General features: G+C 49.1%; 1 protein-coding gene across 4 annotated transcripts; it reads right to left on the bottom strand.

Annotated features, from left to right (window-relative positions):
• Positions 1–208: 208 nt before the first annotated feature.
• On the bottom strand, positions 209–19,326 carry E2F2 (E2F transcription factor 2). 4 transcript variants are annotated; one of them, XM_074218148.1, is made up of 7 exons: positions 19,057–19,326; positions 13,051–13,165; positions 7,066–7,285; positions 6,537–6,695; positions 6,094–6,208; positions 4,990–5,170; positions 209–2,193 (listed from the first exon to the last, which is right to left on the bottom strand). In XM_074218148.1, exons 1-7 carry the CDS (start codon positions 19,324–19,326, stop codon positions 1,949–1,951), a joined length of 1,305 nt encoding a protein of 434 aa, XP_074074249.1. In that variant the 3' UTR covers positions 209–1,948. The 4 variants fall into 4 exon arrangements, with proteins under 4 accessions (XP_074074249.1, XP_074074252.1, XP_074074251.1 ...); XM_074218151.1 differs by lacking the exon at positions 19,057–19,326 and adding an exon at positions 15,668–15,734; XM_074218150.1 differs by lacking the exon at positions 19,057–19,326 and adding an exon at positions 13,593–13,799.
• Between the last annotated feature and the right edge of the window lie 613 nt (positions 19,327–19,939).

Here is a 19,939-nt window from a genome sequence, read left to right as displayed (position 1 = left end):
GGCTGTTTTCATGACAATCCAAGTGGGGTGACATCATGGCAGGTCTCTCTAAACATGTGGCAGGGCACGTCCATTCCAGAAGCTACTAAAAGGGCGCCTTTGAGCCTGGCTCCAAATATCAAGTATTTCCATCTCTCCAGCCAGTCAGTAAAATCCCTCCATCTCCAGTTCCACCAGTACCAAGAAATTGCACTCCATAGCAACTGGGTTCACTTCACATTGCAAACCAATTTAATGCCACAAATTTCAACTTAAAAAAAAATAATAAAAGTGCTTCCCAGTCCAGGAGGGCTGGGGTCCACCCCCACCCCATTCCTCCCCAAATCCACATCTTTGCTGGCAGACAAAAGGCTCCTGGTGGCCTCTGATCCAACTGCGGAAAGTGATGGGAAGGGAGAGTTATCTCAGAGCCCAAGGGACCGGGTCACAGACAGCCCCCAAGGGCAGTGAATGTCAGCATTACTCCTATCACCCAGGTAGGATATGAGGGCCTACACACTTGGCTGGTAGAACCTGGCTGAAGGATGTGAGCAGTTTTTTACCAAGGTGGTTAGTAAAGGGGGGTAGAGGGAAGGTGGAGTGAAGTGGGATCTCCTACTGGGCGGTACCACCTTCTCCTTCCCTCTCCAGGTAGTGCTATTCTGTCAGAAAGGTTCAAATCAAAGAATGGGGAGGGGAAATTCAAGGGAAGGGCAGGAGATGGCCCATAAGTAGTAAGTGGGCCAGAAGGGATGCCCACCAACCTATCCCAGCAAATTGGGACCTTCAGACTAGTGGGTATCCCAGGCATATCTCCTGCCACTCTCAAGTGCCTTTTGGGAGGGAATACCAGTCACCTTCCCATCAATCACATCATTAGGTGTCTGGATAATCAGTGGCAAGGCAGAGAAGGCAGGTCTCCTGGACTTGGAGCCTGTGACTGGTTGGGGCTGCAGGGTTGGCAAATTTTCATGGCAAGGAACAACTCCCAGCAGGCCCTGGAAATTAGACAAACCCCATTTATCAAGGGATCTAAGATCTGTTCAGCTGCCTAGAGGGTTCTGGTCTCCCTAGAATGGGGAGGGGAAGGACTGGATGGCCGCCGGTCACTGTGTCCTGCCAAGCTCACCCCATGGACATAAGGAAGGCCAGTCACTGGGATAGCTGGTCCGGCTAATGCTCTGCCAAGCTTCTCCCATTGACATAAAGACGGACAGGTAGACATACACACACACAAACACACAACCTTCCCCACAGGACTGAGGAAGATATTAGAGCTATTCAGGAAGATTGGACAGACCTTTAGGTCTTGGTTGAGTTGGGGAATGGGTTTGAAGGTGGGGACTGGCCATGGCAGGAGAAAGCATATCTTCCTTTGAAAAAAAAATACAGGAAAACAAATAGTTTTTTCCTGCTGAACCAACCCCAGGAAATCTGGGCAAAACATTGAAGCAATTCAAACCTGAAAATCCCAAATAAATACAATAATGACTAAGTGCATCGTGGGCTCCAAGACCCTGAGGCACAGCAAAGCACCATTAACTTGGGTCTAAACCCCTCTGAGGAGTAAGTGGGTACCCACCAGGAAGGAACCCCTCAGCCCAGCCTGGGAGCCAGGGAGAGAAGTGTTACCTGGGAATTAATCAGGAATGGGGATCAGAAGGAAAGCCTGTTGGGTCAGCTTCCAATAGGGCAGGACATGGAGGGAAGCAATCCCGGAGCCTGCCACCCCCACCCTACTTCATCCATCCCTAAACACCACCCCACACACAGCCGCCACCCAACTTTGCTGCTACTGGAGTCTGACTCCTTGAGGAAGGGAAGTAAAACCAGAGGGTACTAGGGAGCTAAGGAGGGCTTAAGGGGAAGGGTGCTCCCTTGACCCCAACCTCTCACCCACCTCCCCAGGCCCATAATGGCCACTCTGAGCACCCAGTGCTGAGAAGAGGAGGAGGAGAGCTGAGGTGACTTAGTTCCTCAGTAGATCTCCCAAGTCATAGGATTCAAAGAGGTCACTGACTCCCTCCCCACCATCCAGGCCCCACAGGTAGTCCTCCTCATCCAGAGGTGGGGAGAAGTTGACCAGAGGAGAGCCGCTCAAGGACGAGGACAGGAGCTGGTCCTCGGTCTGCTGCAGGAGTGGATGGGGCAGGTCCAGGAGGCCTTCATTCACCTCTAGCAGAGCCTGGGACAGCTGGGACTTCAAAGCCGAAGCTAAAGAGAGAGATCAGTTCATCGCACTTCCACTCCACACAAGGAGGGGCAGCCCTACAAAAAGACTGGCTGCTAAAATCTTTGAATGCCCCTAGGAGGGACCCCAGAGGAATAAGTTTAGCTCCTGAATTTTACAAATGAGGAAACTGAGGCCCACAAGAAGTTAGAATGGCTTACTCAAAATCTCCTAGATAGTAAGAGCCAGGATCATTACAAAGGCAGTGATCTTCCCATATTAATGACCTCTGATGATGATGATAATGTTTGTCCTCCCTTCTCGAAGATCATGACATCAGGGAGGTGATGTCATGACATGCATGAGAATTGAATCTTGGTCCAATGACCATTTATGAAATCAGTATGACTGAAGATGGCCCTGGATGCTAGGTAATCAGGAAGTGACTTGCCCAAGATTCACACAGCTAGTAAGTATCTGATGTCACATTTGAACTCAGGTCCTCCTGACCACTGGACCAGTGCTCTACCCACTGTGCCATCTAACTGCCACCTATCTAGACCTCATTTTATATCTAAGAAAACTGAAGACAAGTTAAGTGACTTGTCCAAGGTCCTAAAACAATCTGAGGTCATAGTTGAACTCCCTTTTTTCTTGACTGTGAATTATGGCGTTATGGCTGATGTCACACAACAGATAAGCTACTCTTTTTTGGGGGGGGATAAGGGGGGAAGGGTTGTAATGTTCTCTCTACTGTGCCTCACTCTGTATGTGAAAAAATGAAGGGGATATGAGGGAAGGACTGTCCCTCCTCCCCCAAAAAACGCCCCCCCCCAGGAGAAGAATTTATCTAACTCACGTCTCATCTAAAACCTGACCCCATACTGGTCAATTAGGTACGCTTCCTTGTTCCTTTGATTGACTACGGACATGGGGTGGAGCTGGGGGGACTGCAGGAAACCTCTTTTTCTGATTTCATGGAATTGTACCTGATTCTGCTCATCCTTTCCCGACTTGGAAGTCCCTAATCTTTCCTCCAATCAGAAATCAGATGCCCTAATCTTGTATCCTGGATCATATCCTATTGCTTTAATATACGAAACTCTCTCCCAGGTAAGCTTCACCTTCCTGCTCCAACTCACAGTTCCACCCCCCCCCCCCAACAGGGAGCTCAGAAGGTGAAGGCTCCACCCCACCCTTGGCTAAGGTACAGGAGGAGGAGGAGGAGGAAGAGAGTGGGGTGAGGTCCAAGGCCTAGGCCAAAGAGATAGGGAACTGGGCGGGAGGCCAGGTCAATTAAGCAAGGGAATGGGGATGCCTCTCCCATACATTATCAGGGGATTCTAAGTCTTGCTTGGGATCTGGGGTAAAACTCCAGGACCTAGTTTTTGTTTTATGGCACCTCTGAGAACCTCAGTCACCTTATCTGTAAAAATGAGGATAATAAAGTTGACCCTGACCTACCTACCTCCCAAGGAGTGGGTTTCCAGGAGCCAATGAGATAATGAATATGAAAGTCCATTAGGAGTCATCAAGTCTGACTCAAAATACTGTAGTTATCATCCTCCCAGTATCAAGGCCTGGGGGTTGTCACTTTACTTCAGTCTTATCACTTGGAGGGGTTAGAATCTGTAGGGAGGGGCTGTCCTTAGATGGACAAAAGACACAGTCACCTAGTGAAGAGAGATGGCAAATCTCTTCACCTGTCTAGACCTCAGCATCAAGAGCCCATGGGAGGCAGAAGCTGAGAAAAACTCCCAGGCTTTCAAGGTCATATTCAAACCCCTACCTCCTTCAGGAAGACTGCGCTGACCACCTGTCCCTCCTTCCTTGTCACTCCCAGAGAGAGTACTCTATGGAAAGGCTCCTAGATTAGAGACAGGTAAGCAGCGGCGCCCTACTGAATAGAGATGGGCTAGGGGCCGGCTGAGACCTGAGCTCAGGCCCAGGTCCGGTTCCAGGTCCAGGTTCAGGACAGACACTTCCAGGCTGGCTGCAGGAACCTGAACAGAGATTTAAGCACCTGTAGCCCCGGTATCCTCCTCTTTGGGATGGAAGCAATCATAGCACCTCTCTCCCAGGATGGTGTGAGGACAAAATGAGATGATGCGTGTAAATCACTTTGTAAACTTCAAAGTGCTAGAAGATTCCAGTTGTTGCTTATTATTATTGTTAAGTATGGCAGGCAAACAGTGCTCATTTAATGAAACAGGCAGGACAAGTTATCTTTACATGTACAGAAGAGGTAGTTTGGGTACGAGGACCACTGGGCTAGGGTCCAAGAACTGGCTCTGTCACCAAGGGGCTGCATAACCTGGGGAAAATCACTCACTCGGCCTTTGTGTTCACTCTGGAACATGAGGAGGGAGCATGGAGACTGGCCTTCTGGGTTCTAAGTTCCCTCCAGCTCTGACATCCAGGGCTCCAGGGGCCCTCCCAGCTCTGACATCCTGTGTTCTAAGGGCCCTCCCAATTCCTGACATCCAGGTTCTAGGGGTCCTCCCAACTCTGACATCCAGGGTTCTAGGGACCCTCCCAGCTCTGACATCCTGTGTTCTAAGGGAACCTCTGGGTTCAAGACTTATCTATGATTCAGTGACTGCTCTCAGCCTAAGCTTCTCCACATCCCTTCCTGGGGCTAGCAATGTCCTACACAAAGCATGCAATCAATGAATCCTCTTTGATGATTATCATCAGAGTAAAATTAAAGACAGTCCGAGCTAAAGGAACGTTTTGGGGAGCTTCAAGGGGCTGGAGTCCCAGGGTGGGGTAATGGAATTGCATCATCCTCTGCTCCCAGAATGAGAGTAAAGAGACCACCATCTTGACCCAGTACCTACCTGGGGGTACACTGAGATCCAGGCCACAAGAGTTGCTGGGGCTGCTGGGAGGGCCAGTGAAGGGACCTAGGCCAGAAGGGGGAGCCTCCTGGGAAGATTCAGCCGCCTCTCGATTTTCCTCTGGACAAAGGTACACTTCGATGGGTCCATTGATGCTCTTTAGGTAAATCTGCAGGTTGTCCTGGGAGACAAGAAGAGGAGACATCATCAGAACAGGTTTGCTGCTATGTGGGAAGCTGGGGGGCTGTGGGAAGGCCTTGTCTGATGCATATTCACACATAGGCACGTTCAGGAATCTGCCGTTGGTTGGTTATGGAGCCACGGGAAAATCATTTCTTATGCAATAGTTCACATTTCTGTGGGTCTGTAAGGTAAGCAGTGTGCCTTAGATACATGATCTCATTTGATTCTAACAATAATAGATGGAGTAGGGGCTATTATCCTCATTCTACAGAGGAAACTGAGGCAGGAAGTTGCTGGGAGTCATAGATGAAAAACTTATGATGTAGAATCTAAATCTAGGTCTTTCTGATTTCAAGGGTCTCGTACTTATCAGTTTTGCCATGTGGGCCATCTCTAATCATCCAACTGGACCCAGCTGGCTACAGAGGAGAAAGTGAAGCTGGTACCTTAGCACAGAAACCCCCCAGATCCAAGTCTTTCTGATGTCATGGTCTTCTTTGAGAAAAAAGGTCAAGCAGCAGCAACACTTTGCTATGTTGAATTAGAAAAATTCTAAAGACCCTTCTAGTTTAAACATTTTGTAGTCTAAGAGTCCTCCCAGCTCGGACATACTGTGTTCTAGCCTCCTAGCTCTGACAGTCTGGGTCCTAAAGTCCTTTTCAGATGACATTCATGTTCTCAAAGTCTCATACCCCCATCCTATCTCCTCAGGCCTCAGGTCTGAAGTTCCACATTCAGACTGCTCCAACTCGGACCTTGCCAGGATGTTCTCCAGCATCATGAGAGCTCCCTGGCTTGCTCATGACCACAGTACATATAGGGGTGCCTGGGGAGCCTAGCTGAGTCCTTGGGTGCTGCCCCCCTGGGGGTACATTTTCCTGAACCCTGGATCTCTACTAGAACAATACAACCATCCCTCACCTCCCTCAGGTCCGGGACCTCCAGACGAGTCTCAGGAGGAGCCTTGACGGCAATCACCGTCTGGTCCTTGAAGTTTCCTATAGCTCGGATGTCCTGGTAGGTGACATATGCCAATGTGGAAACCAAAGGATTAAGGAAAATGAGTTTTGTCAGCTCCAAGTCACTCAGTCGGTTTTCAAGGCCCCTTCCCTATATATTACCCCTTGCCAAGGACTCAGTGGATTTAGTCCACCCCCCACCCCAGCACCATATGTACTTTCCCACCTCCACTCCTTTGCTCACAACATTCCTCTGCCTAGAACACCTTCTCTCTTGGTAACCTCATCTACTGAAATTCTGGAGGCTTCCAGGACCATCGCCCTTGGCTGAGATCAGTCTCCCTCCCAGCAGGATTTCCCTGCCCCAGCCCATATCCCAGACCCCCCTTCTCAAAAGAAGGATATCTCTGGTTGGTCTCATCCTCTGTCAGGTTCTTTAAGTCCAAGGTGCAATTCTGAATTAGTTGGTCCAGGGTCTGTTCTGTGTTGCTCAGTTCCTTCAACTCTTGCCCTAGGCTCTGCCGCTTCCCAGGCCCAGCTGGGTCTTCAAACATTCCCCTACCTCTGGGAATAGAAAGGCCCTACACTCTTACTCTTTGTTGTTGGCTTTTTTTTTTGGCTTTTTTTTGTTTTGTTTTTAGGTTTTTGCAAGGCAAATGGAGTTAAATGGCTTGCCCAAGGCCACACAGCTAGGTAATTATTAAGTGTCTGAGACCGGATTTGAACCCAGGTACTCCTGACTCCAGGGCTGGTGCTTTATCCACTACACCATTTAGCGGCCCCTAAGGGGCTGGGATTCCAAGGGTTCATCCATCAGTATTTACTCCTAGATGATCTAGGACAGATCCTCCTCACCTCCCATCTGAGCCAAGGCAGGCCCCTCCTCATCCTCCTCCTCCCTTCTGGAGGGTCCCCCGACCTCCCTCCCACTTACACCCATTGAATGTTGTTCTTGGCTTTCTTCCGGATGAGTTGGATGCCCTCCAGCACATTGGTGATGTCATAGATGCGTCGTTTCTGGACTTCCAACACCTCAGCTGCCCAGTTCAGGTCCAGGACTCCATCCTCTGACTCGCTCAGCAGGTAAATGAACTTCTTGGTGAGCAGCCCCAGGGATGTGTCGTACCTTGTTTTCTCACCTGGGGACTTGGGGGCTGTTGAGGAGGGGGGAAAAAAGGCAAAGACCTGGTTTAAGGAATTCTAGTTCTGATTTCTTTTCTTTTCTTTTTTTTTTTTTTTAACAAATTTTATTAAAAACCTTACCCAGCCACTTCCTAGCTATGTGACCCTGGGTGAGTCACTTAACCTCTGCCTGCCTCAGTTTCCTAATCTGTAAAATGGGGGCCAACCTCCCAGGGTGGTTGTGAGGATCAAAGGAGATAACAATTGTAATAATATAGATGTTTTTGGTCCTATGTGTCCTACCTTCTGGAAGAAGACCAAGGTGATCCCATGACAAGCACATGAATTAGATTTGAGTGAGGGGGTGCTGTGACAAGTCACCAAACTCACTTTCTCCTCCAGAGCCATCTGGGTCTAGTGGACAGATAGGCTTTAGGACAACTGGAGATGACCCTGGATGGAAGGCTGTCAGGGTTAAATGACTTGCCCAAAGTCACATGTAGTAAATATCAAGTATCTGAGGCTGCATTTGAACTCAGGTCCTCCTGACTCCAGGGCTGGTGCCCTATCCACTGTGCCACCTAGCTGGCCTATAAATAAAAAAGAATAGCGGGTATTCATATTGTCGCTGTTCATTAGTACAGTTGTGTCTGACTCTCTTTGGGGTTTTCCTCAGCAAAGATCCTGAAGTGGTTTACCATTTCCTTCTCCAGAGAATAACTATAAAGTGCCTTGGCTTTAAAAACACGTACTCTCTTCTTTCTTGATTTTTTTAATCCTCTTTGCCTCCAAATAAATATATGCACTGCCCCTGACACAAGCTATCCCTTGTAATGAAGAATAAAGAAAAAATGTCAGTAAAAATAACAATGGATACAATGTTCCATACCTAAAGTCTTCCATCTCTGCAAAGAAAATAAGAGGTGCCAGCTTGTTCTCATTTGTTTTTTGTTCTTTTCATTTGCATTGTTCTTTTTTTTTTTTTTTTTGCCACATAGCTAGGTAATTATTAAGTGTCTGAGACCAGATTTGAACCCAGGTACTCCTGACTCCAGGGCCTGTGCTTTATCCACTACACCACCTAGCTGCCCCTCATTTGCATTGTTGTAGTCATTTTATATTGTTTTCCTGGTTCTGCTGTCATTCCCATCCCCCTCCATTCTAGCGTAGCCCCTCTTAGACAAGTTCCATCATCTTTGGTCTGTAACTTGTTCATTCACGGTTGTCTTGCATGGGAGCGTCTCAAGGGCAGGGTCTACCTTCCTTCTTTCGTCTCATCTCTAGGGCTTTAGCATGGTGCCTGGCACAGAATAGATGCTTAAGAGGTATTGACTTACTGAACTGAAATAAATCTATAGGTTTTAAGTTTTACAAAATACTTGTGTCACAATGACCCTGAGGGGGAAATAGTCTAGTATTACCCCTAATTTATAGAGGAAGAAACATGAATTCTACAAATTGATCCCACAAGTACAAGATGGGAAGGAGCCAAAGATCTAGAGGTCCTAGTGGAACACAACCTTAGCTACGGTTCAGCAGCTGGTGCTGCATTACTAAAGATTTAGTTTCCAGGAATAAGGAGGAGAGCTCTTCTGGATCACATTTTGGGGGGGTTTTGCAAGGCAAATGGGGTTAAGTGGTTTGCCCAAGGCCACACAGCTAGGTAATTATTAAGTGTCTGAGGCCGGATTTGAACCCAGGTCCTCCTGACTCCAGGGCTGGTGCTCTATCCACTGAGCCACCTAGTCGGCCCCTGAATCACATTTATTAAATATCTACTATGGGTCAAACATTCTGATAAAGATTAGATATTTTTTGCTATTGTTCAGTCATGAATTTGATGAGACAGTCCCTTCTGGTGACAGAAATTCTGTGATTCTGAGTGCGCCTCTTTAAAAACCTTTTAAAAATAAAACGGAAAAGAATTTGAATCCACCCTAACTCACTCTTCATGAGTAAGTACTCTTCATGACCTTCATGACTCCATTTGGGGTTTTCTTAGCAAAAATACCAAAGTGCTTTGCCATGTCCTTCTCCATTTCACTGACTGATGAGGAAACTGAGGCAAATAGGGAGAAGTGACTTGATCAGGGTCATACAGCTAGTGTCTGAGGTAGGATTTGAACTCAGGAAGATAAGTCCAAGCCCAGCCCTCTATGGCATCCCCAGCTGCCCAAGAAATGGGTTTAATAAAGCAGGCCCTGGCCCTCCAGGCTCTAAGAGATTAATAAGGGGCCACAAGACACAAGTTCAAGACCAGTCCCACATACTTAATTAGCTGGGCAAGTCATTTTAACCCCTATCAGCCTCAGTTTCCTCATCCATAAAATGAAAATAATAACAGCACCTGTCTCCTTCCAGGATTGTTGGGAGCATCAGATGAGATACTTGTAAAGCTGAGTATTAGTTATTATTAACTCCGCACAAGCAGGATATGAACAGGATAAAACAGAGATAATAACACAGGGAAAACATGAGCCTTGCGGGGGACCAAGAAAAAGCTTCATGTTTAGGGAAGACTTGAAGGAAGGACATTCCAAGCATGAGGCACAGCCAGGGAAAATGCCCAGGCTCTGGAGATGGGACAGCAATGATGCCAACATCATGGGATTAGAAAAACAGGAGGAAGAATTTCAAATTTTTTTTTAGTTTTATTTTTAAAATGAACATGGGAATACTGGGAAAGTTAGAAGGGACCAGTTTGTAAAGGTTTTTAAAAGACAGAGGATAGAAGTAATAGGGAGTGGGCAGAGTTTATGAAATAGGAGAGGGTTGAAGGAAGATGACTTGGGTATCTTATGGAGGATGGACCTAGAGTATCTGGGAGATAGACCAATCAGCAGGCTCTGGTCATCATTCAGATCTGCGTACCACTGTTTAGACACAGATAAGCTGGAGAGTATCCAGGAGGCCACCTAGGATGATGAGGAACTGTGAGTCCACATCACTGAGAAAGAGCAGTAGATGGGATGGGGCATGTTGGGCAGAGTCTCCTCAGAGAGAGATGAGGACAGTTGGCCAATGTCGGGAAAGAGGTACCAACAATCAGAGGGATCCAAAAGTAGAATGGCAGATGGTGGCATCTTCAAAGACTCATTCATATGTTACATAAAATATTTTTATGGGGAGAGGATCTAAGTTAGACAAGATGGTCCTTTCTGTGGTAAAAATTCTGTGATTGAGTATGCATTTTTAAAATCTACTTTTAAAAATAAAACTGAAAAGAATTTGAATCCTGCCTCACTTACTAGCTGTGGGATTTTGGGCAAGTCAGCAAACCTCCATCAGCACAGTTTCTGCATCTCTAACAGAGGATAGTCATCTCATCTATCCCTCAAGATTGTTGTGAAATTCAAAAGGAGTTAAAATATGGAAAAGACCTAGATAAATGATATTTTTCTCCAAAGTCCTTTCCAGACTCCAGAAAAAAATTCTTTGAAAAGGTGGTTGATGGAGTTTTGGAGGCAGCTAGGTGAACCAGTGAATAGAGCACCAACCCTGGATCAGGAGATCCTGATTTCAAATCCAATCTCAGACACTTACTAATTACCTAGATGTTCCACCTTGATCCCAATGCCTTGCAAAAACCTAAACAAAAAAATTGAAAAGGTGGTTGATGGAAGGATAAAAGGTTTTTTGTAGGGGAATGGTTTAAGGATACTTCAAGACAGGATAACCCAGGCTCAATATCTGATAAACTACTTTAAAGACAGAGTAGGAGTTAAGAGTAAGTCCAGTCCATTTCCTTCCCCTGCCAGAAAGGATTGGTACTGGACACCTAACCTATCCATTAAAAAAAAAAAAAGATTAAAGTATTGGTAGATTGAAAGTGGAATGAGAGGAGTGGTACAGCAGGAATGGAACAGGGATTCTGTTGCTCACTTCCGGAAGGGTAACCTGACTTGTATTTTGAGATTTAAGATCAAAGATTCCTACCAATGTAAGTGATTGTGGAATAGAGTCATTTCTGAGGGCACAAGGTTCTATGCCAGTCGGAAACATCTCTCTCCAAGTTAAAAATGGATTTAATGTTAAAATGAATAAAATTGTTCCTGGCAGACCCAAATCTAAAACTGAGAGTACTGTAGGTGAATTCATCTGGTTTTTCCTTTGCAGTCAGGTTCTTTGTAGGGTTGGAATCTTACCCATTTTTGAGTAGATTAATGGCAGTTGAACTGAAGCGAGCAGTTCAAACAGACTGGACTTTTGACTGGATGCCCACCATTCTTTCCACAATACCACCTGAAATCTCAGGGAAGATCATATTGTGACCTAGCCTCCACTAGGCTCAGGGAAGCCACTCAGTGGTGACCATGGCCAGTCAATTCTCAGGAATTTAGAATTATGGGATCTGGGAGTATGTTGAATGAATAAGGAGAATGATGGATCGTGGGACATTTTTAAAGAAGTAAAACCAGTCAGGAGTCAGAATAAGCTACTTGTACTTCAACACATCAAGGATTGATGACTTCACCAATGTGGGTAAGAATAATGCTCAATTGTATAGCTCCTCATTTGTAAAATACTTTCCTCATTTGTACCCTCTGAAGAAGATTATATAAGTGTTAATTCACACATTTTTCAGATGAAGAAACTGAGTCTGGGAGAAGCTACATGACTTATCTATGGTCATAGATCTAGGAAGGGTCAGGGCCCAGGACTTCCTTGGCCCGAAGGCAATATTCTAATCCACATCAAGCTGAATCACAAGTTATCTCTGCACCTTGGCTGATGCTCTTTGACACTTGCAGTGGCCCAAGAAGATGATGCCCTGGCATCTAACACAGGATAATGAGCCTTCCTCTCATTTAGTGCTTGGAGGACAGATATCATGGGTCTCAAGAGTAGCTTTTCAGGGGGTGGCTAGGTAGTACAGTGGCTAGAGCACCGGCCCTGGAGTCAGGAGTCCCTGAGTTCAAATCCGGACTCAGACACTTAATAATTGCCTAGATATGTGACCTTGGGCAAGCCACTTAACTCCATTGCCTTGAAAAAAACTAAAAAAAAAAAAAGAAAAAAAAAAGAGAGTAGCCTATTACTGGGCCCAAACCAGAACTTTCCTTCTGGCTTAATAGGAACTACCAGCATAAGGAGCCAAGGTCACCTCCATGGAACAGCTAAGGCAATGAGCTCTAAGGGTCCTCCCAGCTCTGACATCTTATGGTCTAAAGACTGTCCCAGCTCTGACCTTCTGTATCTAAGACCCCCTCCCAGCTCTGACATCCTGTGTTCTAAGGACCCTCCCAGTTCTGATATTCTGTGTTCTAATGGTCCCCCTGGCTCTGACATCCCATGTTCTAAGGACCTTTCCAGTTCTGACATCCTGTGTTTCAAGGGCCTTCCCAGCTCTGACAATTCCATGTTCTAAGACCTGTCCCAGTTCTGGCAGTCTGTGTTCTAACAGCCCTCCTAGCTCTGACATCCTGTATTCTAAGGGTCCTTCCAGCTCTGATATCCTGTGTTCTGACATCCTGTATTCTAAGACCCCTCCCAGTTCTGACATCCTGTGTTCTAAGGGCCTTCCCAGCTCTGACATCCTGTGTTCTAAGGACCCTCCCAGCTCTGACATCCTGTGTTCTAAGGACCCTCCCAGCTCTGACATCCTGTGTTCTTTGCTTTGTCCCCCCAGCTAAACTGTGAACCCTGAGAGCAAGGACTGGTGGTTTTTACATCTTTGTATGCCCTTGACCAAAATGAGCTAGGCTCAAAGCAGAGCTTTAGGCAAGACATGCTTCTTCATACATCTTGCTTTCCCAGCCCCCAGCCCACCCCCTTCCTGTCCTGCCCATTCACTCACTCTTGGGACTCGGGAGTCCATCTCCTCCACCACACTTCCCCTTGGGTGTACGGAACTCAGAGAGCCCCTGCCGCCCCATTCCCTCCAGATCCAATTTTCTCTTGGCCTTGAAACCCTGAAAAGCAAAAGAGGGAAATCAATAAACCTAGAAACAGATCCAGTCTCCCCCCACCCCAGCCCCCATACCCTCTATTCTGGCGTCTAAACACTGAAGCCCAATCAGTGCCTCGGTTTCCCTAGCTGTGCCAGAGAAGTTGTGCCTAACAGGGAACCTCCGAGATAAGCCTTGCCAGACAGCCCCAAATTCCCAGAGAGGGCACCTTCATCTGCCTAGCTCTGACCTGGCTCAGATCCAGCCCAGGATCTCCTGCTTGCCCCCTAAGGAGCCCTAACTGTGGCCTCTGATCTAGGGAGAGAAGCCAGCGTTTGGGAAAGGGCTGAAGAACAGGGTGGGGTGGGGGTGGTATGGAGAAGGCTTTCCTAACAACCATATAATCCATCATACAATGTTAAAACCAATCGAGGCAGTTATTGGACTTAACCTTTGAAATCATCTCTTCCTAGACACATAGAAGCAGAAATCCAGAGCAGGCAAGTGACTTGCCCAAGGTCATACAGTACAGAATTAGGACAGGGGTTAGATTTAGACTGTGGTTATCCCCATAGCCTAACCCAAGTGGCTGCCGCAGCAGACACATAATTCTTTTTTTTTTCCTTTTTGAACAAACTGTTTACTGTGTGTAAACTGAAATAGGGCTGTTATTTGTCTCTGTGCCCCCTACCAGGGCTGGGGGAAGGGCAGGGGAGGAGCATCGGAGTTTATAATTGTTTGTGGCATGTGCAGCCTGGGACCCACTGGGCCCAGTGCCTATCTCCAGGGGCCAGAAGGGTAGGGCTGGGCAGGGTGGGGTGGGCTGGAGAGCAGCCTCCCAGCTGGCCCTTATCGGGGGTAAAGCTTCCCCCCCTGCAGCCCCTCCCCTTGAGCAGGGCTTCCTGGCATGGTGCCACCCATCCAGAGCCCAAGCCTCCACCCAGAAAGCCAGGCACCCACAGGACACCAGGAGCCAGAGCTTACTGAGGAGTGGGGGCTATCACAACAGCCCAAAAGGATCTCCGAGGGTCAGTCCCTCTCTCCTTCCCTCCCTCCATGCCAGGCCTTTAGGACAAGCTGCAAGGAATCCCCTACCCCAGTTTCCTTCCTCCACCCATCCTCCCCAGGCTTGGGAAACACCTGCTGGGGAAATCAGACCACGGCCACATCTGCTCTGCTGGGCCCAGCCCTGAGGCCCCAGAAACCACAGCCAATCACAGGGCCAGGGGAGTCTTCTGCTGGGGGGGGGGGGGGGGATGGGGAGCCTGAGCTTTGGGGCAAAGATAAATATTAAGTAATAAACAACACAGAGCACATGGGGAGGGGGGTTCAGTCCTGCCCCTGCCCCTACCCCGGATACAAGAAATTTAAACCTTTGCATGCTCCCCCCACCCAGAAGACTCATGTTACAGAACAGTTTTTCAGTGAAATCACAGATCTAAACTTAAACCAATCTAGTACCCCATCCCATTCATATGGCAACAAGGGAAGGTGAGCAAATATTCAGCCCCTTTTACAGATGAGGAAGCTGAGCCTAGAGAGTGGAAATGACTAGTCGGGTGGGTAGAACTCCTCAGAGCAGAGCTTCAAATTTCTGTCTCCAAGACTCCCCCCACCACTTCTTTTTCTCTAAAACTAAAAATAAATCTAACTCCCTTTAGCAGCTCATCCCTGGTGCCCCGGGTTAGCCAGAGGCTCTCAACTCCCACATACAAGGAATGGCAGACTGAATTAAAAAAAAAAAATGCCAAGGGAGGAGGAAGGCAGAGAAAATGCCCTGGGGCCTAGGAGACAGAGTAAAGAAAGTTCAAGGATAAGAGGAGGAGGCAAGGATGGGGCAGGAAGGGCAAAGGTCCAGGCCCTTCTGAGTGAAGGACACCTGGGTCTCATCCCTGTTTCTTGCAATAATCGAAAGAGTAGGCAGAGTGGGCCTCAGTTTTCTCATCTTCAAAATGGGGCAGTGGAATGTTATGTGATTCCACAGCAGAACAAAGAGAGGGTCTTGGGCCAGCAAGTATGACCAGACCTTTCTTAGCCATCTAGTATCTGGGATAAAGAGTGGACAGAATTAGGAGTTCTTAACCTTTTGGGGGTCATGAACCCCTAAGGCAGGTTGGTGAAGCCCATGCACCCCCTTCCATGAATGATGTTTTTGAACGAATGAATAAAAATCTATAGGACTTTAAAAAAGGAAACAAATTCTATTAAGATGAAGTCATTAAAATACATGTTAAAAAATTAAAAAAAAAAAGTTCACAAACATCATCGCCCTTAAAATCTACCCCAGGTTAAAAGAAATCCCAGACTAATTACATTTTTTAATGTCCTTCCCAATTTTGATATTCTGTGTTCTAAGACCCCTGCAAGTTCTGACATCCTATGTTCTAAGGACCCTCCCAGCTCTGACATCTTGTGTCCTAAGCCCCCCCGCCCCAGCTCACACATTCTGTGTTCTAAGGGTTGCCCCACATAGACATTCCCTGTTCTAAGGGCCCTTCACTCCTGACATCCTGTGACTGCCTGTACCACCAGCTCATCTGGCTCCCCAGGAGCAAGGTCTCCCCACCACTCCAGGTCAGCTCTATTGCCCCAGCCCCAGAAGAGGGCTGCTCTAGAAGCCCCAGGTGAGTTAGAAGTCAGCCGGGAGCAGGGATTGACAACCCCCTTCCAGCACCCTGAAGGCCCATCCCTGCAGTCCACCATCCGTCACCACCCCCCCCACTACTGGCACGGTACCAGCCCCCACCCTTCCCGGCATCCCTCCTTCCCTCCCCCATACCTCAGTCAGCCCAGCTGCCCTGGCTCAGCCCCCCGCAGCTGCAGCAGTTCAGGGAGCTGGGCCTTCAGAGGCCCCGAAGGGCTTTCACATCCCCAACCGATAAAAGAAGGTCGAGCATTTGCATGACAGAAGCCCTTTTGATTCACAAAAAGGTTCATCGCCAGTTAAAGCCCAGCCTCCAGACCTAGGAAGCCAGAATCCTCAGATTCGATCTTTGACTCAATGAAGGAAGGAGCTGGTCCCAGTTAGATCACCAACCACCAGACTGGAATGAGCTCAAAGCGCTTTTTCCACCCTCTAACCTCGATCCTTGGATGACCCAAAGTCTAATTCTAGCTCCATTTTACAGACGGAGGAAACAGGAGCCCATTGAGGTTAAGTGGCTTGCCCCAAGTCCCTGCAGGTGGCAAACTGAAAAGTTGCAGACGGCCTCAGGTGCCCTAGCTCTGAATCCGGTGCCAGTTTCTACTGAATTCCACCGCCAAGCTTCTCTTTGGGGCCTTGGGGCCGTCAACCAGCCCTCCAGACCCTTTCCAGCTAGGCTTCCCCCAATTTCCTTGTTCTATGACCTCATTATCCTCAGTCACAGACTCACTGAATTGAAAACCCAGATCATACATATTCATGGTTAGGTCATTTCATTAAACATCCATTAGCACCTTAGTGTTTAGGAGATGACTTGACCCTTACAGAATGACCTGTGCTAGGGCACAGATTCCAGAACTCTGAACTGGTGGAAAGCAACAAAAGACAGATAGCAGCATAGAGGCCCCGGGTGAGAGGACAATGGAAGGGGCACTGAAGAAAGAACCCAGGGGCATGGAAAGAGACCCAGCCTTGGAAGTCTGAGTAACTAAATCTAAGCAACTGCAGAATTCTAGATGAGCCATTTCAACACGTTGGACTTCTTTTGTCCCATCTGTAAAATGGGCATCCTTAAGGGACCCAATTCTCACAGTTGTCAAGAAAACAAAGGGAGATTGGGCATGTGCAATCTTGTCTAGCGCTGTGATGATGATGCTGTTGATTGTCTTTCACTTGGTGATGCCAGGACAAGCATGTGAATTGATTTCATGAAAGGGGAGGAGGCTGTGCTAAGTCCCCAGCCTCACTTTCTGCTCCAGAGTCATCTGGATCCAGTGGCCAGATGTGAATCAGGATGAGTGGAGACAGCCCTGGTGACAATCAGGGGCAAGTGATTTGCCTAAGGTCACACTGCTACTGAGGGCAGATTTGAACTCAGGTCCTCCAACCTCTATTCACTGATCCATCTAGTCTTGTATAGAGCTCTTGGAGAGGCAGCTTTGTGGATCCAGAGCTGGCCTCTGGGAGAGGAAGATGCCAATCTGGCTGTGGGACCCAAGACAAGGCCTTAAATCACTTCCACTCTCCGAGACTAAATTGGACACGCCTAATATAGAAATATGTTTAGCATAGTTATACCTGTATAACATAAAACCTATATCAGATTACTGACTGTCAAGGGGAGGGAAAGGAGGGAAGAAGAAAAATCTTACCAAAAAATGTTGAAAATTATCTTTGCACATAGTTAGAAAAATAAAAATAAAAATCAAACTTAAATACTGAAAAACATCTTTGTTGAATATTGGAAACCATCTTTGCATGTCGTTGGAAAAATAAATAAATTTAAATTAAGAAAAAGACTCAACTAGATAGTTAAATAGATTCTATTACAGAGAAATCCTTTCCAGGGTCATGAGCTTAGTAAGTATTTGATCTGGATTTGAACTCGGGTCCCATGCTCTAGTTTTGTTTCAGAAAGAAGGGCAAACAGCACCAAAAAGTGAAAACCCCAGCGTTCCTATCCCCATTAAAGTGCAAGCTCGCTGAGGACGGGGCTTAATTTCTCGCTTTCCTCTCAGTGTACTAAGATTTGCTTCCCAAAGTTAGGCTGATTACGGGAAGGCGCGGTGTTGAAATCCTCCCTTTCTGGGAAGCCTCGGTGGGGCGCGGGGTGACCCGGGCTCGGGTCTGGTCCCCCGTCTTTACAAAGTCCAAGGGAGCCCGGCCCGGCCCTGGGCGGGGAAGTGTCAGGTGATAATTTCTCTGTCTGTTTCAATCGTGTCTATTTCACTCCTCTATTTCACTCATGTTTCACTCGTGTCTGTTTCACTCGTCTATTTCACTCATCTGTTTCACTCGTGTCTGTTTCAATCGTGTCTATTTCACTCGTCTATTTCACTCATCTGTTTCACTCGTGTCTGTTTCAATCGTGTCTATTTCACTCATGTTTCACTCGTGTCTATTTCACTCGTCTATTTCACTCATCTGTTTCACTCGTGTCTATTTCACTCATCTGTTTCAATCGTGTCTATTTCACTCATCTGTTTCACTCGTGTCTGTTTCTCTCGTCTGTTTCAATCGTGTCTATTTCACTCATCTGTTTCACTCGTGTCTGTTTCACTCGTCTATTTCACTCATCTGTTTCTCTCGTCTGTTTCACTCGTGTCTATTTCACTCATCTATTTCACTCATCTGTTTCACTCGTGTCTGTTTCACTCGTGTCTGTTTCTCTCGTCTGTTTCAATCGTGTCTGTTTCACTCATCTGTTTCACTCGTGTCTGTTTCACTCGTCTATTCCAGCTCGGCCTCAGGCCCGGACGCGTGACCTTGGGCAGGTCATCTGACCCCATTCATTGCCTTAATAAATAAAATTGAGGAAAAAAAAGAAGAATCCGCCGCGAAAAGTCAGCTCCGAGGTCACCCCCAAATCAAGGCGCAGCCGGTGGTTTGGGCTGGAAAAGCTCCAGGTCACACCCTTTTACCGTGAGGAAGCCGGAGGTGAAGGGCTTGGGGGGGAGGGGAATGAGAGCCCGGATCCCACCGTGGCCCCGCGGGGCCCCTCCTCCGCGGGTCTCCCCAGGCCGGGTCAAGTTCAAGCGTTGCTCTGTGAGAGCTGGAAGTCACCACCTGCCCCCCCCCGCCCCCAGAATGAGAATAAGGAAGGCCCAGGGAGGGGGCTCCCGACTCCCCAGCCCCGGGGTGTCCCCGGGGTGCCCCGAGACGGCTGCCCGGCCGGGCCCGCGGGGCCAGTCAAGAGGCCGGGGCGCCGCCTGGCCCCCCGGCTGGGCCTGGGTCGCAGCCCGCGGGGGCAGCGGGAGGGGATGCGGCTTACCGGCAGCCGGCCGGCGGGGGCGCGGCCTCCCTGCGGGGTGGCGTCCAGGCAGCTGCCCGGGGCGGCGGGCACCGCGGCCCGCGGGTAGAGCGGCGTCAGCTGGGCGGCCGGCGCCGGGCCCCCCCGCGGGCTGCGCGCCTCGGCCGCCCAGCCCGGGCTCGCCGCCGGCAGGGCCTTCTTGCCGGGCGGCGGCTGCGGAGGTTTCTGCGCTGCGGCGGCGGCGACGGAGCCCCCCGGAGCCGGGGAGACCCCCCGGGGGATCCTCAACATGGGGCCCGCGGCGGCGATCCGCAGCCTTGGCGGAGGAGGCGGGGGAGCGCGGGGCCGGGAGCGGGGAAGCCGGCGGGGGCTAGGCTGCGCGGGGCATGGCCGGCCCGGGTCCGAGCCGGGCCCAGGAGGGCGGGGAGGGGAGGAGGGGCCCCAGCCGCCGCCTCCAGGCAGCCCCGCGGCCGAGGCCCGGCTGAGCGCCAGGACCCGAGGGGGCGCGAGGCCCTGGCGGGGCCCTGGGGGGCTGGAGGCTCACTCGCCGGAGAGGCCGCGCCGCGCTCCGGGCGCCCCTCACTTCTCTTTCTGTCCGGGGATCCTTTTTTTTCTCCTTTTTTTTTTTTAGCGCCAAACTGCGTGCCGCGAAATTCGGATCTCCCGCGGAAAACAACGGCCTCCGATTGGCCGGGGCTACGGGCACTGGCCCCGCCCCCGGAAAGATACATTCTGCCTGTGCCGAGGGGTTCTTCCCTTAAAGGGGCCGCACCCACAGCCTCCCGTTTGGCTGGGGTCTGTGCTCCTCCCTCGGGGCAGGCGGATAGTGTGGGGGTCTTGGGTTCCCAAGCAAATGACGGCGTGATGCAGATTAGAGCCCGGGCGGGACGCGGGACGCGGGACG

The sequence above is a fragment of the Macrotis lagotis genome, chromosome 1 (assembly GCF_037893015.1).
Source record: "Macrotis lagotis isolate mMagLag1 chromosome 1, bilby.v1.9.chrom.fasta, whole genome shotgun sequence".
NCBI lineage: Eukaryota > Metazoa > Chordata > Mammalia > Peramelemorphia > Peramelidae > Macrotis > Macrotis lagotis.
This window is presented reverse-complemented; position numbering and strand designations above follow the sequence as displayed.